At 39.5% G+C, this 17,293-nt stretch overlaps 1 protein-coding gene across 5 annotated transcripts in view; it reads left to right on the forward strand.

Annotated features, from left to right (window-relative positions):
- EHF (ETS homologous factor) overlaps window positions 1-2,396 on the forward strand; it is a 58,193-nt gene extending 55,797 nt beyond the window's left edge. For all 5 annotated transcript variants that reach the window (XM_031593228.2, XM_090140771.1, XM_090140770.1 and 2 more), the window contains one exon: window positions 689-2,396. In XM_031593228.2, the coding sequence (XP_031449088.1) occupies window positions 689-788 (100 nt within the window). In that variant the 3' untranslated portion in view covers window positions 789-2,396. The remainder of the gene's footprint in view (window positions 1-688) is intronic.
- Window positions 2,397-17,293: the final 14,897 nt, after the last annotated feature.

The following is a 17,293-nucleotide window of genomic DNA, read 5'->3' on the forward strand; positions in this document are numbered from 1 at the left end:
GTATGCACAATATAACATTGACAATATATTTTATACATAATAGATTTTGTTTCTGTCCACACTGCCAACCAAAAAAAAGATCTGATTGTAGACAGGAAAAATGGTTATAGCAAGCTGAAAGTTCATGTGCTATTGAACTGGGAAGTTTTAGATTACAGAGAACTTGTTTTTTGCACCAGTTTTCAGAACATAAACATTCCCCTGCCTTTATCTTAAAACCGGCTTACAGGTCCTCTGTGAAGATCTTTGTCCCGTGGCTTAACATTTTCAGAATTTCCCATAATCCATAGAAGTTCAAACTGTATTTCAAAATTTTAGATTCTTTCCTGGTCAGATTTCAGATGCAGGCTTATTTAGGAAAAAAAACCCACTACCAAAAAAACAAAACAAGATGAAATTTAATCAGGGCATGTAATGAATAGGGCAATACTTTGGAACTTGAAAAATGGTGGGATTCAAATTTGTAAGATGATTAATGTGAAGTAAAAAAAAAAAAAAACACAATGATTTTTTTCTTCTTTGTCTTTCACTTAGATTAACCTTAGATGTAATAAAATATAATAAAATAACATAAAATAAAACAAACTAAAGACATTTCAGATAGCTTTGTGATTCCCAATTTGACTGTGGTCTTCTGAGACTGTAGAGGAATTTGGTTTAAATCTTTTTTACGTGTTTCCTTTAACAGATACTATTATAAAAGAGAAATCCTGGAGCGTGTGGATGGTCGCAGATTAGTATATAAATTTGGAAAGAATGCCCGTGGCTGGAGAGAAAATGAGAATTAAGGATGTCAAGAAATAACACTTAAAACACCTGGATGTAAATATTCAAAGACTATTTTCTTATATTTATGTACCAAACTGGGGTGAAAAAACAATTCTACTTCTGTCGGGAAGAAGGAACATTATCATTGTTGGTGTTAAAATTATTTTATTTGAAGTATGTCCTGTATGGGGAAAAAATGTACACAGTTTTCTGTGATATAAGATAACATTATAGAATTATGATTATTTTTCCCTTCTTGTGAAGTTTTTCTTTTTTTTTTCTTTTTTTTTTTTTTTAAGTCATACAGGCATAATGTGATTTATGACAATGCTGCGAGTCATGCAAAGAAAGGGAAGGAGCAAAATACTAGGGCATTTAGGCAGTATGATAATCCACTTTGGAAGGCAGCTGTAAGTGGAGAAACTGTAAAGCATCTCTGAGCCAAGTAGTCTTCTTCCATAACCAGCTGGTTTATAGCTTTCATTGGCCAATATCACTTGTTCCTTCCCTCCAATTTCTGAATGTTTCAACGCTTTGCTGGCTTCCAGTTGCTTTTATTAATCCAGACAGTGGGTTCCCCTTCAATTGGCTTGTAAGAGCAGTAAGAGCAGTAGCTCAGCAAGGTGGGTGTGAGCATTTACTTGGAGAACCTATACTACCTCCACCACTGGGACCTTCTTTTGTAGGCAGAAGTTTAGGACTGGACCTTGCCTGGTACCGAGTTTCCTCCCTGACCTCCAAAGGGCATTCAACTCACACCATGAAAAGGGCTATTTGTTTATAACTGACTTTAACTATATTTGAAGTGGACTGCAGGGAGAGAGTCAGTCTCAGGGACCAAAAGCCATTAGTGGAAGATGACTGTTTTCTGACTGGGCAAACTTACCAAAAGGCACCAGTTTCCCAGTAGAGATAATACTCTCCCCTACCTTATATTCCTAACTAAAGCATTCAAATACACGACATATAAAGCAGTGAGGAGGGGAGCAAGCAGAATATCTACTAATCCAATGGCAGGAGGGAGAAGTCTCCCTAGTTCCTTCAAGTCATATGATCTCCTGGCAGGTCAAGTCTCATTTGGACATTTATTTTCAAATAACCTCTGAGAAATGTAAAACTCTGCTGCATGTAAAATACGAGTTCTCTTTGCTTTTCTCAAGTCTTGCTCTTTGTATTTGTATTTGTTTTTTGTTTTTTGTTTTTTTGCATTAGTTGTTGCAGAAAAACCCACCAACATAAAGACACTGAGAAATTGGGGACACTTGAATCTGGGTCTGGGTCAGTATTTTGGGCTTGTCTGTATCTGTGCCATGCAGAGACTGAACATTCACTGGCAGCTTTTTCTTTCTCCAACTCACAAATGCTTCCTGCTGGCACCAGACACAGGCAGAACATGGGGAAATAAATCTAGAGGAGGCAGTTCTTCACCAGGTCACTGAGTACGTGAGATGTGGGAGTTGAAAAACAGGATTTTCTTGGTGATGTTAACAGAGGTGAAACAAAGATCGATTCCTATTCACTATTTCAAGAATCGGGAATCTGGAAAGCAATGGCAATTACAGGGGCTGAAAAATCCAGGGGAAAAGAAAAAGGAATATTAAATCCATCCAATATCCATTTCCTCAGGCATCTCTTGGATTTGAATCCAAATTAGCCAGAAATTCAGCAGGGTTGTAAGCTATTCCATTTTTTGTTTGTCTTAAAAGGGAATGGAGATGAAACCAAGAGACAACAGAAGTATCAATATAAATGGCATCAAATGTGCCTAGCAACAATTTGTAGGCAAACATAAGAGCCTAACTTGTTATCTACACATGTAGGGCATGTCTAACAATAGCACCACCTCCTACAGTGTGTGTGCCAAAGCTGTCACCATCAATTACCCGTACATGACAATTTTTACTTTTCATAACCTGGGTGGAGAGAGGTTCATCTAATTTACAAATCAAGTTATAAGCCTCTGTACTTCAAAGCATTTTTTTTCTCTCAGTGTCTCTCTCTCTCTCTCTTTTTTTTTTTTTTGGACTGACTGTGCCAGCCTTGCTTGCTTTTGCGCAACTCACTAATTTCCTATTTTTTCAGCTTGATTGGCTAATTGGCTACATTCCACTCCATTTACCATCATTTTGTAGTTCATACAGCAAGAACCATGCCACCAGATGAGGAAAGAACCTTCTCTTTGTTCCAAAGATCATCACCTTCCTCCCCCCAACCCCACAGTTATTTGCAGTCCATTCATAGGATCAGAAAATCATTAAGGTTGGAAAAGACCACTAAGATCATCTTGTCCAACCATCAGCACGGTACTCCAGGCTTATCCCCCTTCACATTCCAATCCACTCCTTGAGTGAAAACCTGAAATCAGTGCCACCGTCACAAATCCCATGGCACCCAGATTTCATCCTTTCTTGCTCTGGAAGCAAAAAGGTATAGCTGATGGCCATAGCGTTGCTGTTGTGCTAGATCTCAGGTTAACTCGTGTCTTGCTGATTATCATACCTTCATAAAGCTGCTTTCTACAAGATCTATCAGCAACTTACTAGGAAATACATTGAACTTGTAATATAGATGTCTCACCCCTTTTTTACTGAGCAGCAGCTAAACATGCTTGTAAAGGTTTTGAAAATAAGTAGCTTCATTTAAAGCCCACTGTATAAATCCAGATAGTGATTTATGCTGGGTTGCAGTACAAATGCCAGTCTTTTACTGTCATGTCTTTCAGCAAGTGGAAATCCTGCAAGTTTATGTTCCCATTCTGTAGAACTTTTCAGACTAGGTACTTGTCATTCAGCATTACAATAGCACAAACCTGGAATAGAAGCCAGCCAACTTTTACTCTGTTTCACAAATATATTAACCCTCGCCTAAGACAAATACAAAGGACTGTTTAAATCTGCAGTTCCTGCCAAGGACAGATGCAACCAACCAAAGGGAATCTTTTTACAAGGCCTAAGCAAATGGAGAAAATGAAGAGATGAATGTTTATGTAAATTACTATTTAAACAAAAAGCATTTCTGATTGCTCTTTTATTTTGTATTTCAGAAGCTGAGCAGTCATATTTTTAGATGTATCCTTTAAGTTAGCAGCTGCTCAACTGGTAGCACCATGTGTATAGATTTTTATTGTACCATAATTTTTCATATGTATAAAGCTCTAGATAGGAAAGTATATTATATTTATATAGATACATGCAAATCAGAATGTCAGAGGTGTAAGCGTGAGCACCCCTCCAACTCTATTTTCTGCACAAAGTTAGAGCAACTTACTCTTAAAACATCCTGAGAAACTATATGTAGGCTGGTGAACTACACAAACATTAACATGTTTAGTTACATATTTGTCTTTCTTTCCATGGCAAAATGCATAATTCTTGCTTGCTTCTCACAGCTTCTTCGACATACACATGTGGAAAAAACCCCACATGAGATATTTCTCTACTGCCATTGTAAATCTCAGCTTGGAGACTATGTATCACAGAATGGTTCTGAAGACTGTTTCTATTTTTGTGGACATGATATAAATTCAAATAAATGACTCGTGAAAGAAATTTTCTGGTGAACATTTACCTTTGCTTTTTTTATCTCTTGAGACTGGAATTATGGCTACAATGAATTCTTTTTGATATTGGAGAATATTTCAATATTAGAGAAAAAAATGATGTGACTCCCACAGAATCCAGTAGCTTGCTGAACTGATTGGTGGCGTAGCCCTTCTCTGGTGAAGCCACTGGATTTGCAAACGTCTTGCACGTCTCACAAGGCTTGTTGTCAGTGCTGTCAGCAGAGCCAGACTGCCTTTCTTGTTTGGCTGCTGAACTTCACAGTCTTACTTCAGCACTGCAAATTTAACTTCAAGGCATTTTGGAGCACGCACAAGGGCTTGTCTGATTACAGCTGGCATTAGTTGTACTTAGCATTTCCTTCACTGAATCAAAGCAGCTAAAGTGGCAAAGTTCTTTCCTTTGTGCTATTTTTTCACCTAAGAGATAGCTACAAAAACACTCAATGAAAAAAGAGAACACCTCCTAATTTGGTCTTCAGTTTGAGGGAGAAAATGAAAAACCTGATACTTAAGAGAAATTCAGAGTAGGCTCACACAGCATTTGCACCCTGTGGCTATATCAGGGAAAAAGTTTGATTTTCAGACACAGGCACAGCCCTTGCGTTCAGCCCACAGAACCAGGCTGCTTCCCCACAGGGCTGTCGCAGTCTGAGGGCTTGGGAGTCCCACGTCAGCCTTCAGGAGGAACAGGAACCAGATGTCACACTGGTTCAGGCTGAGTTTTAAATAAGCATACAGCTAGTTTTCCATAAAATGGCTGGGCTTCTGTTTCATGCAGGCTGAGGCCAATATTTGAGCCACAGACAAATAAGAATATTGTCTGGAAACATGCAAATAAATGCATATTGAAAAGTAACCTTGTCTGCTTATGGCTGACAATAAAGCAAGGCTGCAGTTTACGGCCATGCTCTAAGGCCATGTGAAATAAATGTTCTGTTTGCAAATCCTATGGAAATTGAAAGTAAGTAAAACGTGCACTGGAAGCAGTCTTCCAGGCTTCATCTAAACCCAATATAAATTTATGTGCGTGTCTGTGACAGGACTGAGTGAGAATTGGTTCAGTTAAGTGAAATCTGGTACTGCAGAAAGATAAGCAGTTAGAAGTTACCAATACCAATGATTCCCAAGCAGTGTCATCAACTTAAAAGACAGATATTCTATTGGGGTTTGCAGCATTTTCTCCCAGGCTGATGGAGTTTTGCACAGGCAGCCCAAGTCCTGAGATGTAGGCAACTCAGCTGAGCTCCATTCCAGTCAGGAATTTCCTCCAGCGAGCACTCTTGTTGCCTTTCCCTTGATATTTAGCTCTTTCAGTCTCCAGACACTGTTTAAACATGTGAGAAAATTCAAGAAAATGCCAGGAAAACAAACAAATAAAAAGAACTTGAGAAAGAGACTTTGTGCATGGCCATGTCTTACTCCACTGAGTGCTTCTGTGTGGAATTCCAAAGGCAGAAAAAGAGTTGATGACATCCAAATCAGTCTATTTATATTCTTCCCACCAGAAATTGGTTGCAAAAATTAAATACAAATTAGTGTTTACAAGTCTAATTGCAACTGTAAAGAGGAGAAATGAGAACAATATACCTATATGCATGATATAATCTTGTGGGGCTAAAAAAATAATTATGGAAGCAAAATGACTAAAAATATGCTTTCTGCTGAAGAATTTCCCTCCTCCATCTTCAAAATGGTATAATATTCTCCTTTTCTCTCATCAACTTTGGAATTTCTAGCAAAACATGGGGAATGAGGTTGAGAGGGATAATCTGTGATGTTGCACTACATCCTGCAAAGCAAAGAGGCAAATTACAGCTTCTTCTTCCCAGACTTTTGGGATAGTTTTGGATCACAGAGCTTTTAATGTTCCTGGGAAAAATATACTTTGTGTGAGGTTGGGGATTACTTTTAAAGCAAATATGAGATGTTGCTAAAATGAAAAGGAAAATTGTATTTTTTCTCAAAATAGCAAATCTGAATTTTTCTCCATTGAAACTCCAGTGCATCTGTCCCAAGCAGTTTCTGTGCTGGTAGGATTATTTTTCTTGAGGGTGCTGACTTGAATAGCCAAGTCTAGTTGGAAAGGGCTGGTTATTTCTGTGAGAATTTTTAAGCATTCTCAGGTGTTTTCATTTTGACGTAAGCTACCTGGAATTGTTTCCACATGAAAAGCCCGACACCAACATATATTTCACAAGAGTGTTTTAATGTTTGAAACCTATGAAGGGGAATTTTTTTTTTAACTGAAAACCAAAGAGATTGTCAGGAGAACAAATAACATAAAGTAAAACAGGAGAGATTTTTCTTGACATTTTACTTTAATTTTTGAGAAAAGGTTTTGTAATAACTTTCTTCATTTTGTTTTTGCCTTTTACATTATAGTAATTACACTGGAAATGAATCTGATTTAATTGAGTTATTCTTTAAAAAGTATTTTGTGTTTTGTAAGACACAGATGAAGATACTGTTACTGCTTCTGTAGAAGTTGGTGAAACACTTTCACCTCTTCAGCAATTCACCTCTTTTTAGAAGATACAAAGGTAAAAATACATCAGAGTTGTACATTAATCACGAAGCTCAAAGCTGCACAAAAATCGTATGGATGCTGTGTTGCACTGGAAGCTCCCTATACAGCTGCATCTGTTCTAGCTCAAGGTGTTTTCTAGGAGTATCTGATTAATGAAACTTTTTGGGTAGAAGTCAACAGCATGGCAGCTGTAACTGCATTTTGCTTAAAGTATTTTGGTTTGGTGATAAATCTGGTGTAACCCAGCATATATTTTCATTATAATCAAACTAATTAAGGATCCGTCCCACAAATTTTACATCCTGATGGATCATTGCTCCTGCCTTGATTACCGTCCTTTTTCCCACAGGCCATCAATTTCACTGTCATATTCAATGCTAAACGTTACTAATACCTATTTGAATCAGAGTATTTTATCTTAAGCACTGCTTTGAATTCTAACTTAGAAGTGAGAAAATCTGGATGCAATCTACAAAATTTCAGCATTGCAATTGTTTTCTCCTCTCAGATCTTGCCTAGGGTCAGGAGGACAGGATAGGCCAGAAATGCAGTTTCTGTTCCTAGTGTGGGCCTGCAAGGCCCACAGAAGAACAACACAAAATGTGCTTTTGCCTTTTGCCTTTGCAAACCAGCTTGCTCTTTGTGCAGCGCTACTGGGCCCCAGGGAGGTGTGAAGGCTTCATGAATACTTGTTCTCTATTGTTACAAATATCATGTATGTATTGCACTTGTTTGTTTGTATCTGAGCCTGCAGCTTGACACCTCTCTAGATGTTAAGATAGTTTCTTCTTCCAGTGAATTAGTTCAAGTGATTTATTGTTTGAATGAATTGATTGCAAACTGAGATTAACAGGTGGACTATTTATTGCAACTTTCATTCATTGTGAAAGTCACTTTGTTTTTCCATTGGCAGATGTTTTGTGACTGATTCCAGGTTTCTGCATAACCATGCACTGGGATTTCCTCATTTGAAGCTATGGGTAATTCAGAGAGGTGTGAGTGCTTTTTCAAGGAGCGATTTCAGTGTCATGACACATCGTGTGTGTTTTGCAGAGGATTCTCTCCCTCTATGTGTCTTCAGAGCAGTGAAGAGACTGAAAGCTCAGGACCTATCAGTGGAAATAAGAGTCCTCGGGGCTGTCATGACTCTCTCACATGCTTCTTTCCAAAGCTCCTTTCTGCACCTAGAGAATCTTGGACAATAATGTAATCTATAGGATTGTGTGGGGATGAAATTACTGTCTCAGCTCTCAGAGGCAGCTGGAGGAAAGCTCCGTAGTTCCACAGGTGAGGAGAAGCATCAAACTGATCCAGATTGCAGCCCCTGGAGAAAGTAGGATTGACTGAGTGCAGGGCTGTAGTGCTGCTCTGCACCCTCACCTTCTGAGGCCTGGCCAAAGATGTATGCCAAAGTCTTTTAATATGACGTGACAGTGAGTGCTGCAGAAAGGTCTGAAAACAGATGGGCCTGGAAAAGGTCTGGGTTGGTGCTGTGAGGATGCTGTGATGTAGCCCTCCAGTAGAGAGCATGAGGAATGCTGGGATGAGGGGACTGCACCCTCCTCTTCAGGTCTTGCCAGCTTGCTCGCTGTGTGTCAGTTCCTGCCTCTGCTCTCTTCTTCCACCCCCTTTTCCCAGATGGGATGGTTACAGCATCCCTGGCTGTACCCACGGGAATTGCTCTTTCCCCAGAAGCCACCAGCCTTGAGCTGGCTTTCACAGGCTAAGAACAAACTAGCCCTTTGGCTCTAGCTTACACAGTTATAAGCTTTGGATTTGTCAAGTCAGGGAAATTTAAATGTGCAAACCAAATCTGCTTCCAGGGGCTCTCTCATTCTGAGTCAGTGTATCTGAGGGGGAATGGAGGATAACACCAGAACCTGATGCTGCTCAGTGGTACTTTTCCTCAGTGCAGCCACCGACCAATAAGAGGAGAAACAACAACCAGTGACAGCTGCGAGTCACCAGAGATGTGCAGACTGCAGACCTATGCTGTCTAAGAGCCCTATATTTTCAAAGAAAGCTTAAATAGACAGACAATTAATTAAAAAAGGGGGAAGGGAAACGCCTTGAATCTCATCCTTCTTATGGCAGATACAATCATAATGTTTCAGGTAATTAGCTTTGCCTGAGCTGATGATCTCTCATTTTGGGAGTGTATAAAACCTATGAGTAGTGATATGAGGCAACCTGCAAGTCTCCATGCCTACTGCTAGAGTTCTCTCTGTACTCCTCTATCTCTCTCTGAATCGTACCTCCTCTCCTGGGGAAAGGCTCACTGGTGCTTATCAGATTCAATTACTGCTGTTTCATATCAATGTTCTCATGTGAAATCAGAATACAAATAACACAGAACTACCTCCATGCCCCTAAACAATTACAAATGCTGATGATTCACCAGTTATTCATGCCAAACCAATATTTTTCAGTATTTTACAGATCATGAGCTAGACACTTTAATATGTTCAGGCTGAAATCACTGGCACGCCAGAAGACATCTAGTGGAGAAGGCCACTCTGCTTGAGGATGCATGGCAGGCTTGGTTGCTGTCACACAGTCACACACAGCTCTTTTCCTGATAGGTTTGTGGGTAATGAAAGGCATGTTTGCTTTCAAGGAAATTTAGTTAGATGGTAAAATTAATCCATTCTGTTACCATGCTCCCATGGAAGAGGGACTCACTTTGTTCTCCCATCCCAGCAGCCATCCCTGACACAGCATGGCTCTTGCCTACCCCTGTGGTTCTTTCCCAGCTCTTCCCTGTTTTGGGGCTGCCTCTAGATTCACTTCTCTAGAGTTCTCCTCAAGCTGACCCAGATGAGAGTGTAAGCTGTCCTGTCATGCCAGGCTTCATCACTTCTGCCACCAGCAGCATGGCAGATGCAGCTGTTCATTAATTTTACTATAAAAACTGAAATTGGAGTTGTCAGTGCTGAAAATGTTAAGGACTGGGGGAACTGTAATAAATGTTGAGGTTGAGAACACTTTTAGGCTCCCTGAAACCTGAACTCATGTTCCTTCCTTCAGTGAAAGAAAGTAACTGACACTGGACTGCGTGCTTGCATGGGTGAGGAGTAATGCGGTGCTATCCAATTTAAGGGAGTAGAATACAAACACCCACTGTGGGTGTCCTGGGATCCAACCAAGGTCTGTCTAATCCCAAGTATGCTCTGCTGTTGGATATTGGTCACTTTTAGCAGTGGTAAATGAGACCTGCCCTTTATCTGATGTTTCTATCAGATGTAATTTTTCAATATATATACAATAAAAAGTCATGTGCTGAAGCTCATGCTCCTTTCTTTTGGTGTGCAGAAGGAATTTAATTCACTGCATATGGATAACCCATTTGTTTACAGTCAAGTTAAGTATAAAGCCAGCTATTAAGCTTTGCTGTCACCTTTAATAAATGGTTTCACAAGATAATAACGCCGTGCAGCTACGCCCAAGGGCCATCAGCATTTTTAAAACCTCTTTAAGTGTCAAGAAAAAGCCACACTGTAACAGCCAACGACACTGTGGAGAAATATTACTAGCTAGTATTTTGTTTGAACACTGAAGTTATGAGTTATAGGAGCCTGCAGGCAAAGCTGAAGCTTTAAGCTGATCCCCTGCCTCAGAAAGGATGTAGAGCAACAAGTCTTTCCTCAGCTTGGAGAAAGACAAGGCTAGAAGCAGGGGCTTTATCAGAGGCCTATCTCCTAAGCCTAGCCACCATGTGAAACACTTTAAGCCTGACTGCAGACTGCAGTCACAGTCTAAGCTGACCTCAGACAGCTGTTGGAAGAGTGGTTACCTTGCCTTTCTGCTCCATGCCTGCTGCTGTGTGGACTGGCCCTGCTCAATGATGGATCCAAAAATTAGTCTGAAGTAGAAAAGGATAAGATTTAGGTTGGATCTGCACCCTGAGGCTCTGGGGTTGCTGGGTCCAACTTGAAGGAGAATGTACAAATCTGTGATCAGAGGAGCAGGAGGGGAAGGTGATTTGTCTCTTGGGCAGCTGCTACTTGTCAAGTTGGCATCAGCCATTTGTGAGCACTGAAGGGATCACCTGCTCTGTGGAGAAGACATCTGACTGAGCCATGCAGGGGCATTTGGCAGGTATATTATGCTTTGACAAACATGTTGACACCTTTCCTTAAATTTTACATGGCAATGAAAGGATTTTGCATTTCATTTCTGCAATGATATTCCTTTGACTCTAAGAGTGCTTTTGCAGTCTGGCAAAGCACAGATCTGACGAGGCTAGGGTGTGAAACTAGGGAACTGACGCAAACCAGGGGGACCCAGGCTGATTGCCTCCTGGGCTGAACTGCAAGGACGAGCTTGTTGAGGAGGTGCGAGCACAAGGTGTTAGTTTGTGAAAGATCCCTCCCACCAGCAGGTGTTTGCCATGGAAGGTGAGCAGGCCATGTTGAGTCACAGGGTGCTGTGAGGCGCAGCCTGCATCATCTGGGCAGCGAGGGGTGAGTGGGGATCAAAGCTGCTGATAAATGGTGTGGGATTTTATGTTGTGAAATGAAGAAATGGTTGGTAAGGGGTGGAAATTTAGTTAAGAAAAGAAGGAACTGAAGAGAAAGATTGGGGAATAGCCTCTTGGCCATGCAGGGAGTCCTTTCCAACTGCTGGCTGCAAGGCTGGAGGTGCTTGGGCTGCACCATGCTTGCTCACAGTGTGTGATCAGAATTAGAAACCATTATAACTGTAATGACTGAAATTGCAGAGTGATGCGTCTAGGCCTTTTGAACTCTGGATATGGCATTTGCATGCTAATATCTGAGAACAATTACCTCATGTCTCCTAAGGGAAGTGGTTGAGGCCCCATCTGCGCACCAGCAGGGCCTGATTTTCAGAAGCACTGAGCAATAGCCTATCCCAGGAAAAATCAGGATGGAAAATAAACTGCAGATAACAATCTGGTACTGGCAGAGGAATAGAGTAGGTGGGACCTATTATACTTTTTTCCATCTCAAAATTTTATGATTTGGCTGTATGCATTCACCTGATACACTAGTTTAAAAAAAAAAAAAATCATAATAATACTGTGTGATCAACCCACACAGCTCTGCTCCCCAGTCAGTTCCCACACCTTCATTCCCCAGCTTACTTAAAGGGTTTGGTTGGGGAAAAAAATCACAAAGAAACCACGAGCAGAGCGGATCACCACAACATGGCAATGACTGGGTTACAGATAATTAATTTTTTGGTGGTAGATTATCCCCTGCGTTTACACACCTGTCTGAAGGAGCAAGGCAGAACAGACCATCCTCCACGTGATGCTGAGGAGCTACAACAAACGTGGCTTGAGGTGTGATGTCTGCATCAGATCTCTCTTTTCCATGCCCCATCCCTAGAGCAGGGGTGAGGAGGAATACATCAGTGTTTCTCTGGTGTTGGAAAAGGGGAATCAGAAACTGCTCTGGGTGGGAGTAAAAGGTGTTACTTGCTTCCAGGGAAAAACAAGAAAAACACAACCCTCACTGGCCAGTCTGAGGGATTTCTTTCAAACAAAATGTCTGCATGTATCCTTTCAATCTAGCCTTGCATAATGAGTTCATGGTAGTTAAAGAGATCTATGGTCCAAACATTTTGATAGCAGAAAATAAGCATCTTCAGAAGGCTGAGATAATGCAGTGATATCCTTTTGTGCCTGCCATGTCATGGTGAAAAGAAGCAGGTATACTGTAAGCATCTTGTGATGGAAAGGGATAGCAATGGATGCAATTACACTGTACTTTTTCAAGATGTTCTTGAACATATTGTCTTCTACCTACAAAATGTAATGGAGAGTAAATCATAAATATGACCTGGATTGCTACCAATATGTGAAAATGTATCCATGGGATCATGCACATTAGCAGTTTCCCAGAAAAAGCCAATTATCTTAACGATGGAGTCCTAACTTGTTAATCATTCCGTCATGCGTCCTTTTATTTTCTCATCGGTAGTGTTAGTAATCTTTTTTACTTCAGCTGCTGTCTTAAGGTAACGGAGTTGGAGGCTTCAAGCTTTCTTTCTTTCAGAGTATTTGTAAATGTGCTTCTCCTAAACAGATCAGGCTGTAGGTGAGCAGGGCAGTATGTTCAGAGCTATAAAAAGTGCTACATGGTTATTATGGGGCTGTTTATGTGCATGGGGACATAGAAGGTACTGTGTTGGTTTTGATCACTTGGAAGGATCTCAGTCAATGGTCTCAGCTATTTTAGACAGAGACTCTCCTGCTTATCACTGTTGTATTTCAGACACAAATCTTTCTCAATGCCTCAAGTGATTACAGCTGTAGTGTTGCATGCAGAAAGCTAACTTGTGACATGTATATGTGTGATGTGTAAGGGATCTAGATGTAATACCCAGCCTTTCTAAATCATTATTTCTAGAGCGTGATGTTTGAAAAGATCTGCAATAGTTTGAAAATAAAATAGATTACTGTTTTTCTTTTTTATTTCACAGCCTTATTTTCTTTACTATTCTGCTCTGTGGAGAAAGAAATAGTTTGTGACAGTGAATCTGTATCATACACAAGTGAGACAGTTTAGGCAGCAGGTAAAGGTCTGGAGTTGTTTGTTTGCAAACCTTTAGTTCCTTTGTCGGGTCTGTCAGTTTTACTTTGGAAATCATAGTCTAGATATTGAGGAAGGCAATAACACAACTTTAAAATCTCAATGCATGTAGCATGGAATGAAAGAAGAAAATTGTTGCTAATCAGTTTTCTCTTGCATGTGTCAATGAGGGAAAGAGAATATTGTGATTAAATGAATCACAATATTTTAAATTCTTTTTCAGAAGAGGTTACAAGTAAATAAAAGCAACCATCATTTATAATTTTTAAGGTTTTAAAATAAAAACAAAAATTCTTGAAGCTTTTTCCAAAATGCATTTGGATATAAATATGGTAAATTTTAGATTGGAAAATACTTGTTCTCTTCATCCTTTTTTCACTGTGTGTGCATTATGGACTTCAGTAACACTCCCACTAGAAACTTGATTGAACTTCTGATCAGAATGCCAAAGATAATAGCATTAGCAAAAGAAGTGGGACTTCAGACTGGAAAGGTAAGAATATGAGGTAGGGGGTTCAGATCTGCTAATCTTTTTGAGATCAGTTCAAAACTTCCCGAGAAAGTGGGTGGAGCACTCTGAATTGTTAACAAAAGAGTTAAAAATAAAAATAAAAATAAAAAATGCACGGATGTAGTAAAGGATGTAGTTTTTAAACGCAAAAGACTTCAGGGGGTGATGAGCAGAAGATGACCAAGGCAAGTATAGGTCAGCAAGCGTAACTGCAGTTTCTGAACTGGTACTAATAATGCAATTGCAAAACACCTACAAAAGTAAAAAAAAAAAAAAAAAAAAAAAAAAAAATCCAAGTACAGTTTCAACAAATTTTATTCTGTGATAGCATGTCAAGTTAACATTTTTTTAATAGAAGAGAGAATTCTGTGCTAGGCTTTTACTTATTACTGTTTTCTAGATGTTTTAATCTTCAAGGTATGGAAACATAGTCTTGATGAAATTACTCCAAACTGTGCTCAGATCAGTTGCAAAATTGCACTCCAAGAGTGGTTATTAGTGATATGCTGTCAAACTGAGCTGTATTTAATGTGACTCGATTGTGATCTGCCATGGGCCCAAGTACTAGTCAATATTTTCATTAAAGACTTTACTCATGGAAAAAAGAGTCAATTTACTGAGTTTGTAAGTCATGACAGCTGAAAAATACAGCCAGCCCTTCGAAATACAGGATGGAAAGTCAAAACGATGACATTAGCGATGTGATCCGAAATAAGTAGAAGGTTCTAGATGGACACAAATAAGATCAATGGCACTACAGCAATACTCAGTTGCACAAAAATGAGATGGTAACTGACTTACTGGATCTGTGTTTCATAGAAAAAGAGGAACATAATATTTCTGTGGATGACAAGTTAAACATAAGAGGGCAGTGCCAGAAAATATTCAAGAACACATGGACACGATACCTGTGAGATAATAACTCATTATTCTAGCTTTAGCTAGAATATGCAGCCTTGCTTTGGAGACTACTTCAGCAACATTAGGATCTTGGTAGCACAGCAGGAAGCGCTAGAGATCTAGAAGATGTGCTTTATGAAGAAAGATTAGAATATCAGGTTTATTTTACAGGGAGAGGACAAGAATGAAAAGAAAGGTGGTTCCCATCTTCAAATGTAAAAAAAGCTGTCACAAAGGAGATGAATCTTTCTCTACTTCCAGTAAGTCAAAACAAGAAATAACAAGCCTAACTACTGCAAAGGAAATTTAGGTTAGATGCAAGCAAGAGATTTACAATGGTATGAAGGAGAGTCTCATCTGCCGACACTAAAAAGAACAGATTAGACCAACATCTCTTTAGAATTACATAAGCACAGCTGATCTTTCCTTAGGGTGAGCGATGGACTGGCATGATCTTAGAGCTCCTCTAGCACAGCTTCCTGTGTCGTAAGTCATGTAGGCTTGGATAAAATAATAATGTCTCAATGGGGGAAAAGACATTTTCTTCAAAAGCCTTGTGGCCACCTCTAGCTGCATGCACTGACAATTCCTAAAGCCACCTAGTGCTAAGATTTCACTTTTATATTGTCACCTGAGTCTACATTCTGCAATAAATGTTTAAGAATTTAGAGGAAAGTATCATATGGACATAAAATTTAAATTAGAATACATGCAAAATTCAAACTGATTGTAGAGGACAGTGGGGAGAACAAGTCATACTGACATACCCTGAATTATGTCTGAGTCTCACCTATCTAGCCTGTTAGGTAATTGTTTACTGTTTACTCTTCCCTGCAGGTAAGCAATAAAGCAAGTTCAAGTCTTAAAAGGAAATGAGAGAGGGTTGCTAATGCCATTAGATTGTAGGGAGTGTTAACCTAGATTGGTCTATGCTTCTACACTAGCAGGATCGTGTGCTGCAAACAACTGCCCTACAGGAAGGAAATCAAGTTTTTACATGGGTAGATGGTGATAGGACAAGGGGGAAGAGTTTAAAACTAGAAGAAGGAAGATTTAGTTTAGATGCCAGGGAGAAATTTTTCTCTGAGAGGGTGGTGGAATGCAGGAACAGGCTGGCCAGAGAAGCTGTGGATACCCCCATTCCTGGAGATAGTCAAATCCAGGTTGGACAGGGCCACAGGCAACCTGATCTCATTCCATGATTTAGTGGTTGGCAACCCTACTTGTGGTAGATGGCATAGAACTACATAATCTTTGAGGTCCCTTCCAATCCAAGCCCTTCTATGACTTTCCTAGTGCATCTAATGTTTATAGAGCTCATACTGGTGTAGAATCCTAAAACACTTTGTGATCCTATCATCATGGTATTATTGTCAGAAATGTGAGTACTGTTATCATCTTCCCACAAGCAGTTTATACACAGAAGATGAAGTCCAGATCTCTTCACTGCTTTTGAAATTTTTATCTACTTGTGTGTAGACTTGAACTGAAGCAAATTCCTTGAAGTCATAGAAACAGAGATGTTTCTATGGATGTGAATGCATCTGCCAGATATTGTAGGTGCCCTGCTCTGGAGTTGTTCTTTCCCTTCATTTGACTGTCATGAAGCACAAAGCTATCTAAAGGAGGCACTGTGATTCTAGTGGTACAAAATGCTTTTGTTTCTTTTTAAAATGGTCACAAAAATAAAGTTTGAGTATATTTTTGTTGCAAAGAATTTCTAATGGCAACCTGCAAAGCTGCAAAATCTGGACAGTGGTAACTGAATAGTGCTAGATTTTAGAAAAATAACAAAATCATGGAAAAAAAAAAAAAACCCTGAAAAATACAATATAACAGATATTTCTGGCTTGGCAGAAAAACAGATCCACCTATTTTGGCTTTTTCTAAGGAAAATTCAAACCTTTTAGCCAACCCCATTCTTATTGTCCAATGGAAGATACAGTCCTATTAGGAGGTGGATATAGGTAAGAACATTTTCTCTTATTCTTCAGCTAAATTTTGAATGAATAATTGAAGAGCTGAGGGAAGAACTAGGATGGAAAACAGCTTTTTGTAAAAAATAAAAATAAAAATGAAATAAACAGTGATATTTAGACACAAAACAGCTTTAAAAGGATGTTCCAGCTTTTCTCCTACAAAGCCCATAAAACTTAAAGGCTATGAAATATTTCCTTTGTTTAGCTTCTTTTTATTTCAGTTTAATGCAAAGTCAGAGGTACTCCTGATGGTTTGCCAAGGCTGAGAAAAAGTATTTTAGGAACACCTGAACTTTCAGAGAAGTTCATCTTCAACAAAGCAGAAAGAAAAGGAGATTTGGCCATCCAGAAAAAAGCTGATATGAAATAAATAAAATAGCATTAATTTTCTAAGATGACTAATGCTTGGTATTTAGGAAGGTAGCCACAAAAGGTTGTCTGCAGTCTGCTAAGACTGATCACCTAAGGGTTGTCTGTAGTCAATGGAAG

Source organism: Phasianus colchicus, chromosome 5 (genome assembly GCF_987193195.1).
Source record: "Phasianus colchicus chromosome 5, bPhaCol1.hap1.1, whole genome shotgun sequence".
Lineage (NCBI taxonomy): Eukaryota > Metazoa > Chordata > Aves > Galliformes > Phasianidae > Phasianus > Phasianus colchicus.